At 45.5% G+C, this 19,851-nt stretch overlaps 1 protein-coding gene across 5 annotated transcripts in view; it reads right to left on the bottom strand.

The window, feature by feature from the left end:
• Positions 1-19,851, bottom strand: part of TNIK (TRAF2 and NCK interacting kinase) — a 365,077-nt gene that overhangs the window by 67,898 nt on the left and 277,328 nt on the right. For 3 of the 5 annotated variants that reach the window (XM_073232094.1, XM_073232090.1, XM_073232091.1), the window contains exons 12-15: positions 17,820-18,024; positions 2,709-2,819; positions 1,788-1,874; positions 559-747 (exon numbers count right to left, since the gene is read on the bottom strand). In XM_073232094.1, the coding sequence (XP_073088195.1) occupies positions 559-747; positions 1,788-1,874; positions 2,709-2,819; positions 17,820-18,024 (592 nt within the window). The remainder of the gene's footprint in view (positions 1-558; positions 748-1,787; positions 1,875-2,708; positions 2,820-17,819; positions 18,025-19,851) is intronic. The other 2 variants (XM_073232092.1, XM_073232093.1) reach the window with 1 other exon arrangement.

Raw genomic sequence — 19,851 nt, 5'->3', positions numbered from 1 at the left:
AAAATCCCTTCTTTTAGACAGTAGGTGAGTAAATGAGAGACCTTCCCTTTGGAACTGTTTGCAAAAGAAACCTAAATGACCTCTGGCCCTGGAAGTGGAAACCACAACCAAAAGTGCGAGGCCGGCTGTGTATCCATGGGTTCTGCAGAAGCAACAGTGCTAATGATCAGTTTCAGGGTTGAGATATGGAAAGGAAATGACTCTACCTAGAATTCCTTAAGTCCTAAATCATATTCTTCCATGGAAAAGTCACTAAAAATTTTCATGCCACAAACTCAGTCGGACTCCTAAAAAGAAAAGGATTTTTCTACTTCCTGCAGTTGCTTACAGAATCTACTGTGTCCACGAAGATAGATAAAAACAAACCACAAATGAATTAAGTGCCTTGCCAAATTCTCTACAGCAGTAATGTTATGGTTCTTCCAAAACCAAAACATGCTTACAAAATGAATTGTTCTCCAACTCTGTAGCACTAGCTTAACTCTCTGATTCTACTGGATGAACTCCCAGCCAACAGGCTGGCCAACAGGACACAGCTACGCTTGCCCACTTACGTACCTCCTTGGCCCACGCTGGTTTCTCACCAGGACTCATCCCTTCTTTGTAATGATACAGTGGCTTCTTCTCCACTGGCCTCTGCTCCTGGCGCTGATGCTGAAGGGAAACCAAGTAGTCTCTCTCCTGCTTTAGCTGCCTCTGTAGCCTTTCTGCTTGTCTCTGTTCTTCCAATTGTTTGCGCTTATACTCCTGTCCAGATTAAGAAAGATGAGCAAAGAGAAGGCCAAGTCACCACAGGGAAATCAGTGGCTGGTACCAGTGAGGCATGCAATGGAGGCAGAAGAAAATATAACAAAGGGGCTTAATACTAACAGAACCAGAGAAGGATGCCAGAATGGGCCACTGAGATAAACGACAACCTCAGGTTGGCATCTACACAGAATGTGGCATTTAGTGGAAACACTACTGCTGGAATGCAAGCCCTACAGAACACCACCCATTTGCAATGTGACTTGTCTCTGATGAATTGCAACCAAGAAAGTGGCAATAATGAGGACATTTGGATGGTCAGCACACAACCCCCAGAAGGAGCCAACCACTTCCTGATTTAGTAATTAAGCCATTCAAACACGTACAATTAAGTAAAAGCTAAATAAGTAGTTAAAGATACTGCTTAAATCATCTTTTGTTTAACAAAACTTGGACCAACAAAGGCGATTAGCAAGCTTATGTATAGACTGAAAGGTATCACATGTCACTGATAAAAAGTTCAGTCAAAAAAAAATACACCATGAAGCTCATTTGGAGAGCGGCATGATAATAATAAAAAAGTACTTTAACTGAGATCTGTGTGAGCAGGGAATGCAAACTGTTTCCATCGTAAGGGTAAAACTAATAGTCTGCAAATGACATATGACCACAGAGCTGAGTGGGTTCCTATGGAAGAGGTGCATTTAGCTGTGACTGTATTCCAGCATGTTGCAAATGACCTTCAAAATTACTCTGCAATAAAAACAGTGGATCTCAAAAACAGTCTGAATTTATAATAAGGCTGGATTCATGCTATAGCTTCACAAATATATGGAGCTAATAAAGAATGCATAACAAGTACATTAAATATATTAAGATTTGGCAAACTAGGTCAGGAAATGTATTAAGTTTCTAGATTCTCTAGGTCCATGAGCCTTAGAAGTGTCTCTCTCTCTGGACTGACACACTCGGAGCACACAGACACGTACACACACACAGGGAACACAAAGCAGGTGAGCTGGCCTTAGCTTTCCCATTACCAGAAGTAGAGCTTGTTCATGCAGTAGCTGCTGCTGCAAGATCTCTAACTGTCTCTGCTCCTCCTCTAACTGTCGCCTGATGTACTCCTGGAGAGGGAGGCAGCAGAGAATTCAGAGGAGCACAAAGAAAGAAAGAGAAAAAGAACCAGTAATTTCAAAGGTGACAAGAGCTGCCAAGTAAAGTGTGGAAAGAAGGACGGAAAAAAATACCCAGACACCTCCTCACAAAACAGGGAAAGTATGCCAGACCTAAGCAGAAGCATTTCAATGCAGTCAAAAGCACAAGCCCTCTATCGGCAACAGTTGACTGAGATGGCTCAGTGCTTTGCTGTTACTGTTTGGTTTTAATAAACCTGGCTATATTTTAAAGCTTTTCATTGCAGGTCCCCTCTTTATGGGCTACCTGGAATAAACAATGCCATAAAGTTCAGAGGCTCCTGTGCAAGCAGCAGGGATAAAACAACCACTAAGTGCACAGCCGTTGTAGGGGAGCCACCCTGCAGAGCTTCACTGCACTGTCAGATGGGATTCAATCAGCGAGAGGGGGGCTTGCATCAGTGGCTCCAACTCACGAAGACCAGAGACTGCATGAGTAGACAAGCTCTTCTGAAGCAATGAAAGAGTGAGATGTGGCTCGTTTATCATGCTCCAGTGCTATCTCAAAGGAAATACCCAGGGTTGGGAGATTCAGAAGGTTAAGCATGTCAGTGGGCTTTGGCCTGGGTACGTGGCAAGGTTAATGAGTAGGCATTGCCAAGGCTGTGCATTTGACCTCTTGAATAGGTAAGAACAGTTGCTTGAGAAAGAGTAAAAATCTGCTTAGACTGAGCAGTCTTAAGAGAAGGTGACCCACACCCCAGGGACAGCTGGCACTGGGCTCACTCTGGGACCATCTGTGGGGCTCCCTGGCTGCAGCTGTACCTGCTCGTGCTCGGCACGCCTCCTCTCCTCCTCCCGGCGCATCTGCTCTTCATAGTGGCGGCGCTGCTCTCTCTCCTGCTGCTTGCGCATCTCCTTCTCTCGCCTTTGTTGCTGTGGGGCAACGAGCAGACAACCATGAAGGAAAGAGGCACTGGTGGGGGAGGCTTGTTGGGAAACCAGCTGGGAAAGCTGAAGAACTGCCAACGTGAGCTCTCAAGGAGAGATGTCTGCACGCCAGAAGGCTCTCTCCCAAGTTATTACTGGGGGACACATGGCGAGGATGGGTCATGCAGAACACCCTGCCATTTACCATGCAAATGGACTCTCCAGGTTTATGTCTCCCAAGAAGTTCAGTGTGTTCTCCCAGTTGGCTGATGGGGTTTTCAAATCAGAGGTAGGAAACACCAGTTATTACATGCTCACGCTCAAGGTCATGCCCATCAAACTGTTTGTGATATTCTGCAGGTTTTAAAGTACACTCACAATGCTCATGTCATTCAATTTTTCCAACATCATGTAGGGCAAACACTTCATAACTGATGAAAGCAAAAGCCAGAGGAGTGAAGTGACATATTCAAGGCCTTCTAGTTAGTAATTAATGGCTGAGCATGCACTAGGATTTACTGAGTTCCACCCAGCCCACCGCCCTGTCTGTTACACCATGCTTCTTTATTTTTTGTAGTATTCACTTCGAAGTGTCAATTTCAACTTCTCACTTAAATAAGACTCTTAAACTCAGCAGCCATCATTTCCATGCCTCCCACAGCAGACAGAGTGGTAAGCACCTGTCAGGCTTTATCTTCTTTAATACCGACAAAAATTTCCTGAGATAGATATAATTATTATACTTACTTTATATGAGAAAACTGAGGCACAGTGAGATTAAGTAATTGTACAAGGTCATGCTCATGCTCAAGGTCATGCCCATTCAGTGGTCTGAGTTCAGACTCCAGAGTCTGAGTTGAAACATTACTGAAGATGAAGAGGCAACAAGAATGACAGGGAAGTCACAAATTATTATACTCTCAGAATCATTATACTCTCAGAAAAGGAGCAGAGCTTACGAATACTTACAGGAGTCTATGTGTACATCTCAACTAGGGATAGTACCATCCCCCAATCCCTGGAGCATGTGGATTGATGAGGGCATGGGAGAGTTTTTCTGGCTGTCCCAGTGACTGGGGGCATGACTGGCATTTAGCATGAGGGGCCAGGAATACTAAATATCACACAATGCACAGGATATGGATACACTGAGAAGTATTTTCCCACACCACTTGCCATTAGTGCCTTTTCTGAGAAATGCAACAGGCTCTTTGTGTTGGAGCACTGTACTGACAGTAGGGTTTCTTCTTTCTCAAAAATGAGATTTGGAGAGGACATATAAAGGTTCTATTCCCTTTTAACATTCTCAGCAACACTTCACTGCCTGGCTGCATAAACATGAGATTATGACAGCATTACACTGACAAGCTAACTCTACACAACCAGGGAACAGCTTTCTAGCACAAAAGCTCTCCATCACAGCCCCAGCTATATTCAAAACTCTGAAGAAACCCATGAATGAGGAGGACTTCCTGTTGTGGGTCCCATCTGCAACCCTCTGGACCTGCTGTCTTCCAGTAATCTCTGAGGCTTGGGAGATAAACTGCATTTTTTTTTTTGAGATTCAACATTTATCACTTGCCACTGGAGGACTCTGCAGTGCAGTCCTAATGCAATAAGCGGTCTTGCATTTTCAAAAGGACTCCTAACAGCCATGGTGGGCGGCAAGATGAGAAACTGAAATGCAGTAGGAGGCCATTCTGTGGGTCCAGGCAGAGGACAAGAGGGCCTGGGTAAGTTCAGCAAATGCAGCTGGAGAGTCCATGTTCTTAGCTGCTGCTGGGGATGGAGATACAGCCCAAAGGAAGAAGGGTTAAGACAATCCAGATTTCCAGTCATTCTACCAGGATGGGAGGGGATGCCAACTTAGAAGTAGAAATTAAAATTAGGCCAAAATAAAACAGACTAGATTGGGTGACTACGGGATTTGTGGCAGTGAGTGAATTCCCTGCCAATGAGCAGGCCAGATGGCATGAGACAGAGGAGGAAGAGGTTTGGGGAAGAGAACGAGGGGTATGTTGGGAGATGAGGGTGACTCGAGCTCCAGATAAGCAATTATTTGTTTTAGAGAAAAATAATGCAGGAGGATGTGAGTAGAAAACATCATCACAGGAACCAACTGAATAATTTGGATTACACACCCCAAACAGAGATATTCCCAATACTCAGCCAAAGTGCACCAATGCCAGCACACAGAATAAAATAATTATGAGTACAGATCTGGCTCCTGGCAGGAAATAGCCCTAATTTAGCTAACATTTTAAGTTTTTAACTCCCATCACCAGTTTCTTTCTTGAGGAAAAAAGTTAATCAAGGCTTTTGAAGATTTAGTTGATTTTTATGTGAAGGATTTGTACATATTCCACCCCTTTGCCAGGAATCAATACTGTTCTATAATTACATGCCACTCAGGTCCCTGTTCAAGGTGAACAGAGTATTGATTGCTACTCAAGAGGGTCTGGGCTTCCCCAGTACTCTGTAGTTTCTGAGAAAGACATTCAAAAGCGACTAATAATTAATAATGCTCTCACTTGGATCAGCTGCCACTAATGCATGGAGACATCTGCCAGGGTTTTGGTTCCTGTAGCAAGGCTGGAAAAATAAATCACTTCCCCAACCTTCTGAGGGCATCTTGCCAATTTCCAGCTGCTGTGTCTCAATGTTAATATCTTTCCTGGAAAAATGTTTGCTCTCTCTCCTCTTGGGTACAGAACTGTTTGAGGGGACATGCCAAAACATGTCAGAGGAAGATCAATGACCCTGGCCTCAAGTGGATACCTTTACCAACTCTGAGGACTCTTGCTAGAAGCTGCTTTCTGAGGGTAAGGCCTGTGCTTGAATTCTGAGGGATGCCACACCCTCATGTGCGACCTGGCACCTGGCAGGTACAGATTTCTTTAACTGAACTAAGTAAACTTGGGGCAAAAGAAGACAACACAGCATCCTCTTGAGTTTCTCTGGGGTCATTTTCCATCCCCTCAGTGCTTACAGTTTATATCACACTGTGCCTTCCATTACGGTAATCAGAGTACGTCTTAGGTTGAAAGCTATTTATGGGTAGGGTCTCTATTCCACACCAGTTTTTTATCTTCCACTGTATCCCATATAGGCTCTAATACTATTGCTATTTGTGGCATTCAATACTGTAAGTTGGGTAGCAGGAGAACAAATACTGGCAGAGACTCAGACCAACCCTTTCCCTCTTCTGTGCCCTTCTCAGCAGCCCTTCTGGGCCAGAATATTCTTTTATGCTGAGCATAGACAAGACTGAGAATATTTTTCTAAACAGAGAGCCATCTACGATTGACACAGGCATGGTATCTATTTGCCACTTTGGAGAAAGGCAGGAAAATAAAATAAGAGAATAACAGTCTAAGCTAGAAGGAGTGGAAAGAGGCAGAATCAAACAGTATTTCTAAATTTCACTCAAATTATACATAAAGATGACAGTGGTTCTGTTGCCAAAGACGAATGGCCTAAACCAACTACTTGAAAAATCTTGGCAGCTGCTCCACCACCATGAACTGCCTAGAAGTGCACCTTCATCTTCATTTTCTTGGAGGCATCTCCGAAAGTTTTATCATTTCAAGTTAGAAATTCAGTGGGTTCTTAAAATGTCTTAATTTTTTATATTGATAATACACACTCTGAAAGTAGGCCAGGCTAAAATCACTGTTGCCTCACTCTGTGGAGCAGGTTACTGTGGTCTTCTTGTCCCCTTTGTCTTCTGCTAATGTTCCCAAAGAATAACTTTTTTGTTTAAGGACAGTTTTGATTCTCCCAACAGGTATCCCCTCAGGAGGAGGTTGTGTGGCTACGCTTCCAACTATGTAAACTTGTTAGTTCATCTCAGTGAGGAAATAATCCTGTCCCCTTGGTCAGGGAACATTCAGAGGGTATCCATTTATCCCAGATTGTGCAGAATTTTGGCTCTTTAAATTCTTGCAAGAGAGTATCCCCTTCCTCTTTAAATATTAAATTCTTATTAAAGTTGCAGGAAATAATCTTCCTGGACATTCATCATGAAATCTGTAGAGTTCATCTTTTTTTCCTTTTGTTTCTTAAAATCACTTTTCAGATTATGTTTAACCAGCAGAAAGGTACTAACTGTACCAGGGTGCTCTGGCTCTTGCAGAAGTGACCCTGATGATGTGTTAGGCCATAAACTGCATTTTATGTTATCAGAACAGCTGAATAAAGCTAACCACTGTGTTTATGTAAGAATGCCACCTCAGACATGATTCACAGCACTGCCTAACCACTAATAGGCAAGTGTAAAGGTTTTTAATTATTATTACTAAAATAACAGTTTATTCTTATCTGATGGACAACATGAATCTTGCACCAACTGACCTTGACTCTTTTCTTAGTTGGTAGGCCCCGCAGTCAGGGGGTGGCCTCCCTCAAGACTGGCACCTGGATGCACCTGGCTGCGCAGGCATCATGAACTGACCCTCCCCAGTCTTCATCCTAGTTTTTCTCTTCTCCTCTGTAGCTCCTGCTACTTAATTTTCTCATGTATTTTATTTTTAGTTGTTAATCTTTGTGAGCCACCTTAAGTCCTCTTTTTAGAATGAAGGAAAGCTATAAAGAAGGGTATACGCAAACAAATAAATGAAAAATGAATCTTGGCCCTCCATTATCTTTTGAAATCTCAAAATCACCCTTGGAAAGATCAAAATGGAAATAAATGAGAAACTGCAGACTTGTAATTTGGCCCTTTGTTAATGAAGATGCCACCCCCTTCACTGGCAATGAAGAATTGCCATCCCTCAGTTCATGTCACCTGAGCCCGTGGTTCCAGTGGTGTGCACGGCGGCGGGGAGGAGTTAGCTCTGGCCTGCCGCACCCTCTCAGCGGGGAGCTGGCTGCACTGAGCATGAGCTTCCTGGGACTTAGCTGGAAGGGAACAGCCCAGGCTTTTCTAACCTGAAAGACTGTACCATGGGCTCAATACAGTTTACCCATCATTCAAAGGATATGGAATCTTTCGGGAAAAGGTATAGGATTGTAATCTGTGTGTATGGTAATTTTTTTAACCTAAAAAAAAAGACTTCATCATGGATTATTCTAATTAAAGCCTCACATTAACCCTGTGAGGTAAGGTAAACACCATTTTATTTATTTTCCTTATTTAAAGACTCTCAGGAAGGTCCAGTGTCTTGTCAGTGGCCACATAATAAGTTAAGGGAAAACTTACTCATGGAATGAATACCAATCCTTGTATCAGGCACTGTCTATGAGTGTCAGGAGCTTGCTGTCTGGCTGATTTACATACTTCAACATATTTAACCCCACAAGGTGACTATAGAGTTTATTATTATTATTGTTCCTGTTTTACAGAGCAGCAAACTGAGGCTCAAGTGAAGTGTTCTACATCACAAAGCTGGAAAATGGTGGAGGCTGGAATCAAGCCTGGGTCGGTCTGACCCCACACACTTTCTTCTCTGTGTGCTAATAGCACCTTCACCCCCAGCTCCTAGTACTTGGGAGAGCAGCCTGTCAGTCAAAGATGTAGTGGAAATGCCAGGGAGAGTGTGCGGGGAGGAACTGAGCACACGGTACCTCATCTCTCCTATCATCAAGACATCAGCAGCACTGCCTTTCCACATCCTTAAAAAATTCCAGAGAGGATACTTGGCTGCTTTTTTCTACTTACTGAATGTTCAGGTTGAATTTGAATCTTGTTCTCACGACATTCTGTCGGACTTGGGGAAAACAAATCTAGATGTTATTGTGGAAAGACTTTGGGCCCTGGGTCTTTTACATACATCATATTTCCGATTACACAAACTCAGAGATAACACCTACATTTGAAAATTAATCTTCTATAGCTGCTATGTGACATGTCATTGGGAAAGCAAGGTAGGTAAGAGAGGCCAAAGGGCTTGGGAGAAAAAACACCAGGTCAGAAAGAGCAAGGCTAGATCCGGTCCTGCCTGTCACCAATACAAACACTGCAGACCACATGGCCTCAAAAACTGTTTAACAAATGAGTGGATGTTGTATAATCCTGAATAAGTCACCTTGGCCCAATATTCAATGAAGAGGCAAATTAGGTGATCTTACAAATCTGTTCATTCTAATTCTAAAAGTCTAAGCAAGGATGTGCTGCTTTATAAAGCAATAATCTCCTAGCAATTCAGAGTTAGAAGTGAAATGCAGCAGAATGCTGGTTTTCTCTTCGAGAGCTCCACTTGATTTTTATCTTGGGTGATCTCCCGGAAGTGGTGGGAGGGGACCCCATGGACTGTGGAATATCCTTCCAGAGGAAGGACAGCAGCTGGCCAAGGATCAAGTTGGCCTACTTGGGAAGTACCTCAACCCATCCCCTCGACATGGGGGCTTTCAGTTCAAAGACACTCAAATTGAAAGCACCCAGTGTGCCTTTGGAATCGACTACACAGCACACATGCCCTTCACTTACATAGGACTATTCTGCATAAGCTTCACAGGAGCTGACTTGTTACCAAGAGCTGTTTGAGCTTTTGGGCATTCCACTTGCCATTTTAACATTTGCTCAAGTTTCATTTTGGAAAGACCCTGGCAAACCAGCTATTACAAGACAAAGGTGTAGTTCCTTGCGAGTACTACTGGGATTCAGGACGAACACTTAGGTGGTGTTGCCTACGATGCCGGGCACTGTCCTAAGCCCTTCACTTATGGTAAGTCATTTAATCCTCACCACAGCCTTGAGGCACATACCACTGTCATCACCCTCATTTGACAGATAAGGAAACCGAGGCACACGGAGGCCAGGTGCTGGCCCAAGTTCGCTCAGCTGCTAAGTGTGAAGCCAGGACTCTGCTCTGCCTCTGCCGTGCTGCCTCTGTGGACTCAAACCAAAGTGGTTGCCAGCATCTGTGTATACAAAGTGAAAGACATTGTCCTAAGCTTTTTTAAGTGGCTATTTTCCCCTTTCTATTTTTATACCTATCGTTTCTTCACAGTAAACAAAGAACCATTGAACAAGGTAGACAGGCTCATTCTTTTCACTTTATACATACTTTACACTTTTAAAGATAAACCATCCAAAATACCCATTCAGAGCTTCTCTGGAAAATTAACTGCTGGAATGAAACTCTTCTTTTGGGTTCCTAGGCCAACTTCTGATCAGTAGGTAGCCCCATGGCTGAGCGCCAGCCAAGTAATGGTGTTCGGGTGGCCTTTATGCATGCAGAAGGCGCAATGAAAAGTTCTGAGCAGACTCAGATGCAAGAGCCTCAATGAAGAAGTATGGTCCCGCCTCCTCTACAGGTACTAGCCAATGCGGTCAAGCTCCCAACTCTCCCTGGCAGTTTCTCAGGGGGAATGGCTATCTGGGATCTCTTGGGGGTTAGTATGGATGAAGCTCCCAAATTTCTTTCTACCATCATTCAGAAGCCTTAGTATGAGACTCTCAGATGGAGTCCTATGAAAACAAGCCCATTATAAAGCAGTTTATTGATGCAATGTCAATGTCTACAGAGAGGATCCCTCTGGGATGCTACTGAAGATGCTAAATTATATTCTATGTGGAAAGGCTGCAAGCACTGTGACATTGGGAGAAGAACATTATCATTGCCTTCAAACATTTCTGAGGCAGATGTGGAAGGTGGTTTAGTTTACTGAGGCATTTTCATTTCTTAGGCATTTTCTTATAATAATGCAGGGATATTACAAGGACTGGAACCAGTAACAGGATAGACTTTGTAATGAGGAGTTGTTCAAAAATAGAATATGCTGCCTCAAGCACCTAAGCGTGTAAGCTGAAAGTACATATTAAACAGGTTAGATGACCCTGTTTGAGAAACACTGTCACGGGGATTCAAGCTTCATGAAAAGAATTGGCTTAAATCACTTTTGCAGTCCCTCATGTTCCCTGGCCTGTGTGAGTCTATAAAACGGCTCACTGAAGAAAACAAGAGTGAAATGAAAACAATTCGATTTAAATGTCATGTGAAGTAATACTTTCTGTGAAACTATTTTGTTGTTATAGTTCTATGGTTAGGAACAACAAAGAACAATGACTGTGAAACACAGAGATGCAGACCAGATGTAATAGAAGAGGTTCCATGAAATCTGTGGCAAATGGAAGCAGGGCCACTAGGCCCATTCCATGCTGTCACTGAAAAGCCATCCCTGCCTTCTATAAAAGGTGCTCTAGGTACACTGAGGGCCAGAACCTAATGCTGGCTTTTGTCCAGTATGAAATGCTGTTAAGTATAAAATACTAGCATATCTTTCCCATTCCTTAAAATTGTAGGGAGGGGTCTGGGCAAGAGGATTTCAAGTATCAGTAGCATTTTAAGCTGCAGTAGAGGAATGTCAGCCGAATTCCTCTTTGTCAGGAAACCCCTCTCATCACAGGATCCAGGTGACCAGCAGATAAAGCCAGGCCTCCTGCAGCCTAGCAGGTAGGTTAGACCAGAGAGCCCTTCTGGGATACACTGAGAAGCAGGGTTCTGTATGTCCATGCAATGCACCTGGACTACTGGAGCCCAGTAGGATTTGTGAGTATGCATGACCACAGACCACTGTCAGAGGCCTGTGGGCAGGCGCGGCCCCAGACAGTGAGCATCCAGTTTGCCATCCTGGCTTCTGGCTGTTTCATAATTTCTGTTCAGTTACTGAAATAATAAAACAAAAACTCAGCCGGAAAGTGTTTGGTCTTCACGCTGATGCCAACAACATCCAGGAATAAAGGGCCGCTCTGCTCCCCACCAGCGGCCGCAGAGCACAGGACACGTTAGGATACCTATAGTGAATGAGTGAAATTAAAGGCCATTTCTCAGCAGTGTCAATGAAATAACACCCCAGGCCCTGAAACAGGGGAGTTACTCTTGCTCAGGGTATTTTCTTCCAGCAGAGGGGGCCTAGGATTGTGGTCCAGTGGGTGGGAATGCAGCCCCGGTGAAAAGCCTCACTCTTTCCCTGAGGCTGCTCAGGCTGCATTGAACTGTGAGCCCTCACCCTGAAAAGAGATGACTCTTAAAGAGATATGCAGCTTGCCCCCCTGCTCCCCTCCCACACATTTTCTGGTCTAAGAGCACCTGGGAGAAATTACTTAGGTTCCAAAGAATAACCTTAACACCACTGGCTTATCTGGGTTTGGGCTCCAGGTGGCGCAGCTTCTGTAAGACTGGCTTCGTTGCCCTGCGTGAATGAAAATGCTAAGCAGGATGTGAGTGCAGGCTGGCCACAAATGGATGAGCATGCAGTTATGAAAAGTTTTTTAAACTGAAGCATGAGATGGGGTTTGTTCGTAATATTTAAACTAAATTTGATTAAGTCCAGCTCTTGGCAACTGACAAAGTTCTTTCACATCCATATTCCTGGTTAATTCTGAGAACCTTAGCAGTGGGAATGAGCTACGTCAATAGCCTCTGAGCAGAGCTCAGGCTGGGGAGTGTGAGGACACCGGGAGAACTGCCAGGGCATGCAGGTGGGGCACAGTGGCCCTCAAATTCAAATCAACGTCTTTCCACTCCTAATCTAAACCTCTGATTCCTGTGCAGGTTGCTTCCTTTCCTCCAAAAGAGAGAGAAAATGAACTCATTTCTAGAAAATACTGCATAAAAATTACCTTTTAAAATAGCTACTTTGTCACTAAAGCTGAAGGGTGCTGTTCATCTTGTTCCATGTTTGGACAGCATTCTGCAGGGCCGGCCCCTTTGACTCAGTCCTTCTGCTTGAATACTCGATTTTCTCTGGGACAACATCGGATTCTCGGCATTCCTTCTATTCCCTGAGCAGTCTTCCTCGCTGGCTTCTCTGAGCTCAGGCCCACTCTTTTCTTCTCAATGTACACATCCCTTCTTGTCAACCAATAATCCCTATCAGTGATCCCTCTTCTATGGCTACTTTTATATAATCCCAACTATATCTTTGGCATCAACTTTAGCCACCTCATAGGCATCTTAGACTCACTATTTTCCAAACTGATCTTACACTCCTGGCCCTCCACCTGGATGCTGCGGTTCACATCAGGAACCTTCTGTGACGGCCCACTCTCCTTCATCTCTGACGGCTCATCCCCCATGTCCCGCATGTTCTACAGACTTCATCTCTGTCAAATGTACCTACTTTCCTCAATCCCCACTCCACCACCATCCATCTAAACACCACCCTTTCCGGCCAGGACTAACTTGTAGCTCCCATTCATTCTCCCCTCCTCCCAATCACCTTCCCTACAACAGCCAAGACTGCATTCTAGAAATGCAGATCTGATCATATTCCCTGGGTTAACACGTTGATTATTTCCCATTATTCTTACAATAAGATTAGAAACTCTTTAACTTGGCCTATGCAGCCCTGCAAGACTGTGCCTCGGCTTCCCCGCCCAGCCCTCCTCCTGACCCACCCCTCCTCCAGCTGGATGCCCACCAGCGGGCCTCCGAGCCTGGCCAGGCTCCTGCCTTGGGGCTCACTCCCTCAGCACACCCTTCTCCACTAAGCAGTCTGGCAGTGATAATGGATGGTTATCTGTGCGATTATTTGCCTAACGCCTGTTTCCCTCACGCATCTAGACTTCACACAGGCAGACTGTATTCCTACTGTCCAGCATGGTATGCATTCACTAAATTTGTCAAATGACTGCCTATATAGGAATAGGAAAAAAGGTTTTAATTCTACCATTCACTTAAAAAAAAAAATTGGGCCCAATGTCCCTGAAAGTCCCAGTTACTCACAATAAAAAGTTACAGGTTTATAAGAAATTCACATGTTTAGACTGCCAGGCTCTCATTTTGGACATTAGTAATCCACCATTGCTGAACAATGAGATATTGGTGGTATTTCTTTAAACCAAAATTTAGGCAATAGAATCAAAACGGTGTAATATCTTTGAGCTAAAACTGGTTGTTTTTATAACAGGACAATGTTGTGATGGTCTTGAAGGGAGACCTAGGGGGCTTGAAACACTTTACACAATTCTCCAAAGAATAAAATTTAATACAATGGAGCTAGTTGATGCTCCTGGGGTCAATCTGACCGATTCCTGTGACTTAAAGACTTTCTCTCACAAATGAAGGTATAGATGCTCTCAACAAATTAAAAATAATATGTAAACCACTGAAATCGTTTCAAAACTCTTGAGCAGGGTCAAGCATGATAAATCTGGCTAAGATGAATCTGAAAAGATGACCAGGGTAGGTGCCCCAGCACCTCAAGGTCCATATTCCCAGACCCTGACCCTATGGTAAAGAATAAAAGAAGCGGCACTTTGCCTAGGCCAAGGGACAGACATTTTTATTGAGCTGAATAAAAACAGAAGAGGCCCTCTTTGTACCTTTTCTCACTATTGGTGGACTCATTACCTTAGCTGGGTTTAATCAATTTCCTGGAACTTAGTCATAAACTGCAGTTTATCAGTGCTCAAAAGCTGAGTCTTGTACCCACCTTTTAACCGGCCTAAAGCCACATGCTGTTCCTGAAGCTAATAAATGAGTACATTCAGTGTATAGTCAAAGTCCTTCTAAGAATATAAATACTGATATAGAACCTAGCCAAATCCACATGGTTACTCATAAATAGCAAAGGACATGCAGAGCTTTCTTAGAAACCTCTAGTAGGAGGTGACATCTGAGATCATGAAGGAATATGAAGGCCATAACCTACACAGTCCCATGACATCAAAAGGACCCCTGAAGGGCCTTTATTTGGAAATGGGAATGTATTTCCCAGGATGCCTACAATAAAGCCCACCTGGCCCACAATGAAGCTACATTTGTGAGTCTAACAACAGTGGGCTTCTGTATGACAACATAGTCCAAGTTCCTTTACAGGACAATAGAAACACAAGCTGCCACAAGAGGCCGGCACAGCAGACACGGCTGGGAATGGAGAAGAGACAGGAGGCGGAAGAGGAGTTCCACGTGGCAGAGACAGTCATTACCTAGGGGTTTACAACTTATAGCTGTTTGGTATTTAGTACTTCTTTTTATTCTCTATTGAGCAACAGAAGCAAGATAAAGATTCAAAAGTTAAAGCTGGTATAACCTCAATGCTCTGTGGTCACAGCATTCCTGCTTCTGGTGAGAAACTGGGGCTCATGCACATTGGTGTCTAGAGCAGTGTCCCTCATGCACGCAGTCGCCTTTGGGCAGGTGGGGACCTACAGGGTGTGCCCTGTGGGTGCATGCGCTCCACTGAGTGAACTCAGACTCGCATCCAAGGTAGCAGCTCTGGAAAATGCCACAGAGAAGAGAACTGAGGAGGCCTCAGCAGTAGCTCTCTCAGGGAGCAGGAGAGCCAGAGCCCATCTCCAAAACGACCACCTGCTGGGTGCTGCTGTTGCTTTGCTTTTGCTCAAAAACTCCTCAAACTCTCAGGGTAAAAGACGACAGAAACCAGGGCAGGTAAAGAGTCTGGAAAAGCAGGCTGACAATGGCTTCTCAGCAGAGTGGCGGGAAGGAGGCAGTGACAGCACTTGCCTCTAGACTGATCCACTGGGTTTGAAACCTGGTTTCTTCTCAAGCTGTGTGATCTTTAGGAATTTATTAACCTCTCTGTGACTTAGCTGTATTTCCTTTAGGTTGGGGGTTATTGTGAGGATTAAATGAGACAATTCATGGAAAGTGCTGAACAGAGTGCCTGCCATATGGTAAGTGCTTCATAACTGCTAGAAATTGTTATTCTAGTAACTTGATGAAAAAAATGTGAAACTCAAATAAGTCATATCAAGTAAGAAGGGGAGAAAATATAGATTAAAAACAAATCACAATAATGCAATGTATCCTCTGAAATAACTGAGGATCTAGGTCCATGGGCCAAGAGTTCTTATGTTAAAATTTTTTTAAAAAAAGGAAATTTGTGTTTGTGTGTATGTGTGTGTGTGTGTGTGTGCATGTACATACACATGTACACACATCCACGTTTGCATTCTTGAGTATCTTAAATGTTTTACAGGATGACAGCGGGCACTTTCTAGTAAGTGCTTTAGTTGGATTTCAGTGTAACAGATCCCTAAGTAAGGAACCCACGAACGAAGGCAAATGGTCAAGGTTTCCAGGGTGTGATGCTTCAAAGAGGTGGAGGTCTTAGGAAATATGCTTTGGTAGGAATAAACCACAAGCCAGTAAAGAAGCAGGAAAGGCAGGTCTTGGGGGCAGAGCCCAAGAGGGCACTGCTTAGCTGCGGAGGGAGGTTTGGCCAGGAATTTCAACTTGTGCCCAGGAGCAAATAACCAGAGGCGGTGCAGGCACTACACTTTGTGCTTCTCTTCTGAGAGCTGCCTAGCAACACCCGGGGCTCCCTGCCCCTGCCTCTGCTGCTCCTTTGACGTTTCTGCTCCACAGAGTGACAGCATCTCTGTCTACCACCGTGTAATTCAGAGAAGAGAAGACAGTGAACCTGAAACTTCTCACGGGCTGAACACACTTCATGCTGACAGTATTAGAGACTCTCACACTCAGATTAGAAAGGGCTTCACTCGTTTACTGTTGCTTGCAGAAGCCTGCAAAAGTCCAGTTTTGAGGGTCACAGTTCAAGGCTTTGATTACTTATCTACACTGGCCAACTCATGGCCTCTGTGGACCTTGGGGTCAGGGAGACCTGGGTGTGAATCCTGGCTTGGCACTTACTGGTCTTGTGACTTGGGGCAGTTACTTCCCCTCCACAAATGTCCATTTCTCTTTGTTAAATGGATTTTGCATGACAGATAACAGATATGCAAAGAGAGAACAACACTAGATGAGATCCTGGACACAAGGAAAGCACCCCAGCCAGACCCTGGTACATGGAAGTCACTCAATATTTGCAACTGTTGGGCATTATTGTTGCTAGTCTGCATACTAATATTCCAGAGAACATGAGGAGGCTGATGGAATTTTCTACAAACTGGAGCTGAGGCTTAAACCAGGCAGGGTCAAGGTGGATGTGCCATTTAAAAAGCAACCTGCTCCTGGCTGCTGCAATTCACTACCCTCTGACCACAGAAGCCACCTGACAAAGCAAGTGAATTGCTGTAAACAGTTAAGGAAGAGTGAGATGGTGACTAGGAACACTGAAATTCCTGCCCTGTTACTGTGCAGTTAGTTAACCTTTCATCTGCCATGCCCAACAGCTATGTTCTCTGAGCTTCCTGTCTTGAGGCTCTGATCTATGTGCCAGAGGAAGGAGACCCTGGAGCAAGGTTCTGGGAAGGAGGCTTTAATAAACCACAAGAGTGAGACCTGGCCCAGGACAGAGTCTTGCAGGAAAGTGTGGCTGGTGGCATGGTTTCCTGCCTAGACAGACAGCACTGCCTGCTGGTGGAGGCCCACACACTGGACGACAGGCCCTAGGGAACCGGGCTGTGTGTGGAAGCGTGTGTGAAAGGACTTGTGAACGCCAGAGTTCAGAAGTATAACAGAGGAGTATCAACAGGCAGACCCTACTTTTCCATAATTGGGATTTCACTTATCTGTCTATTCACTGTGGTCTAGATACCACCTATATTCCACCTCTCAATCACTGACTCATTCATTTGCATAGTAGTTCACTCGTTTGACAAATATTTACGCGTTATCTACTGTGTGCCAGGCACTTTTCTAGGCATTAGAGATACATGGTATAATGATACATAGAGAGACAGGGATAAAAGAGACAAAATCTCCTGTCCTCAGGGAGCTTACACTCTGGTGTAAGACATTTGAAAGTATATCTAGAGTATGTGTGAAGGTGCTAAGAGCTAGGCAAAAATAAAAACAATAAAGCAGGGGAGGGCAACAGGACATGCAGGGAGAGGGGGTACAATTTTAAGTTAGGTGGTCAAGGGGGCCTCATTAAGGAGGTGAGTAAGACCTGGAGTTGAGGCCTTCATCTGCTTTTCTGAAGTGATCACACCATGGTCACTTCACACCAAGGTCACAGAACCCCAAACAAGGGGAGTCCTTTGCGAGAGCACCCGTGCTTAGCCCTTCTCTGCAAGTCACAGTGTATGTGCTTCGAGCAGTGCTTCAAGGGTGGGATCTAGGCCCACGCAGACACCCAGGAGGTGCCCCTGCATGGAGGTCAGGGTGCAGAGGCAGCCACGCAGGCCCTCACCTCCTCCAGCCGTCGTCGCTGCTCCTTCTGCTCCTCAATGCGCTTCTGGCGCTCAGCCAGCAGCTGCCGCTTGTGCTCCTCATTCTCCCGCTGCTGCTGCTCCAGCTGCTGGCGCCGCAGGGCCTCCGAACGCTCCTTGTTGGCCAGCTGCAGTCTCAGGAAGTCTCGCCGCAGCGTCGACTCCCCTGGCAGGTTCAGGATGGAGCTGTGGGCAGGGCAGGGAGATCAGGGTGCTGTGTGGTGAGGGTCACCACTACCTCAGTCCCGGGGGATGGGGAGGAGAGCAGGGCAAATACTAGCCCATACTCAGGAAAGGGAGCCACGTACTCAAGCCCCAGCTCTCAGTCCCTCCATTTGTCACATTAGACACTCTCCATAAGAAACGGAGTCAAGGGAAGAGACCACCCCCCTTTCGGGGTGACTACTGCCTGCAGATGCCATCTCCATCCCTAGAGAGATGCCACATTTTTAGAGGCACCACCTCTCTCCAGGGCTGTCCACACTGCTCCTTCGCCCTGTGACAAGGTAGAGATCTGTTTCTAAAGGCTTTAGTGAATGTGCAAGCCTTGAGCCCCAGCTGAACTTATTTTCATGTTTAAGAAAAGCTAGAACAAAGCCAGCAAAGAAAACTGAATAGTCGGGAGCAGTAAGGGAGCCCATGCCACCGAGGCAAGGACACCTCCCTCACCCATGTCCCCTCCTGACTCCTGGCACCAGACCCCTGGAGGCGAAGGACAGGCTGCCCACGTGAAGACAGGAAGAGCCAGGGCAGGGAAGCGCATGAGCCAAGGCTGACCCAGAGCCAGGATGTAAGCCCAAGTTTGCCAAGTCTGATGATTCAGGGCTTGTCTCAGGCACCCCTGCTAAAGGCACGTTAAGTGCTTTGGTTCTGACCACAGAGGAACCAGCGGGGACTTCAGCCCAGCCCAACCCAGCTCACTGATTCCCAGAACCCCTTGAACACCATGGCCTCAGTTCTCTCATCTGCAAAGTGGTAGCTGTGCATCATGTGCTCGTCTGTGTGTGCACGTGAGTGTGTATGAGCATGGAACAGAGAGAACAGTGACAGAAATCACCATGGACAGACTCTGCCTACTTCACCAGTGCTCTTGGGCCACCCTCTTCACATCTAACTGCATGTGAACCTCTCAAAGTTAGATGCTTGGTTGTGCACAGCAGCCTAAGAGGGAGGTGGGAAATGGCTTCTATCTGTTCACACTAACCTAACCCTTTACTCCTGGCAGCTTCCAGTTGAAATAAATCCACTAATTATTGAGCACCTTCTATGTGGCAGGCACTGTAATAGGCTCTAATGGATATGGCAGCAGCCAAATTAATTCTTGAGCTACTTATCTTCTTGTGGGACAGATGGACAGACAGACAATTAGGCAGGCAAGGCAATCATTACAAATAATAATTTCAGGAATTAATAGACTACAGGAGACAGAAACATCTAGTAGTTTAAGAGTGACAGTGGCAGGGCCCTGTGGCGAGGACTAAGGGTTCTGCTTTAGAGAGTGACCAGGGAAGAACTCTGGAAGGTGTCTGCTGAGCTAAGATTCAAAGGATGAAGAGTCAGTCTCACTAAGAAGTAGGGGGAAGAACCTTTCTGGCAGAAGGAAAAACAAGTTTAGAGGCCTGTAGTGGGAACAGGCATGGCCTCTTTGAGCAACTGAATAGCAGAGCATAAAGAAGGAGAGGGAGTGGGGCACAGAGGTCAGAGAGACAGGGCACAGCGGGTACAGTGGGTGGCCCGTCGCGTGGGAAGGTTATAAGCAGGAGAGGAACATGATCTGACGTCTGCTGGGGGCCTGAGGGCAGGCAAGGCCACCGGCTGGGCGGCTGCTGCAGTGGCTCGGGGTGGGGACTTGAAGGAGGGCAGGAACACGGGGATGGAGGCTGGGAGAAGCATCTGGAGACAGAGTTACTGAAACCTGTTGATGGATCTGACATGTGAAGTGAGAGATGACTTGCAGGTTTTGTCCTGGCACCTGGGCCCAGTGGTGACACACCCTGGGATGGGGAATGTTGG

The sequence above is a fragment of the Manis javanica genome, chromosome 3 (assembly GCF_040802235.1).
Source record: "Manis javanica isolate MJ-LG chromosome 3, MJ_LKY, whole genome shotgun sequence".
Lineage (NCBI taxonomy): Eukaryota > Metazoa > Chordata > Mammalia > Pholidota > Manidae > Manis > Manis javanica.
This window is presented reverse-complemented; position numbering and strand designations above follow the sequence as displayed.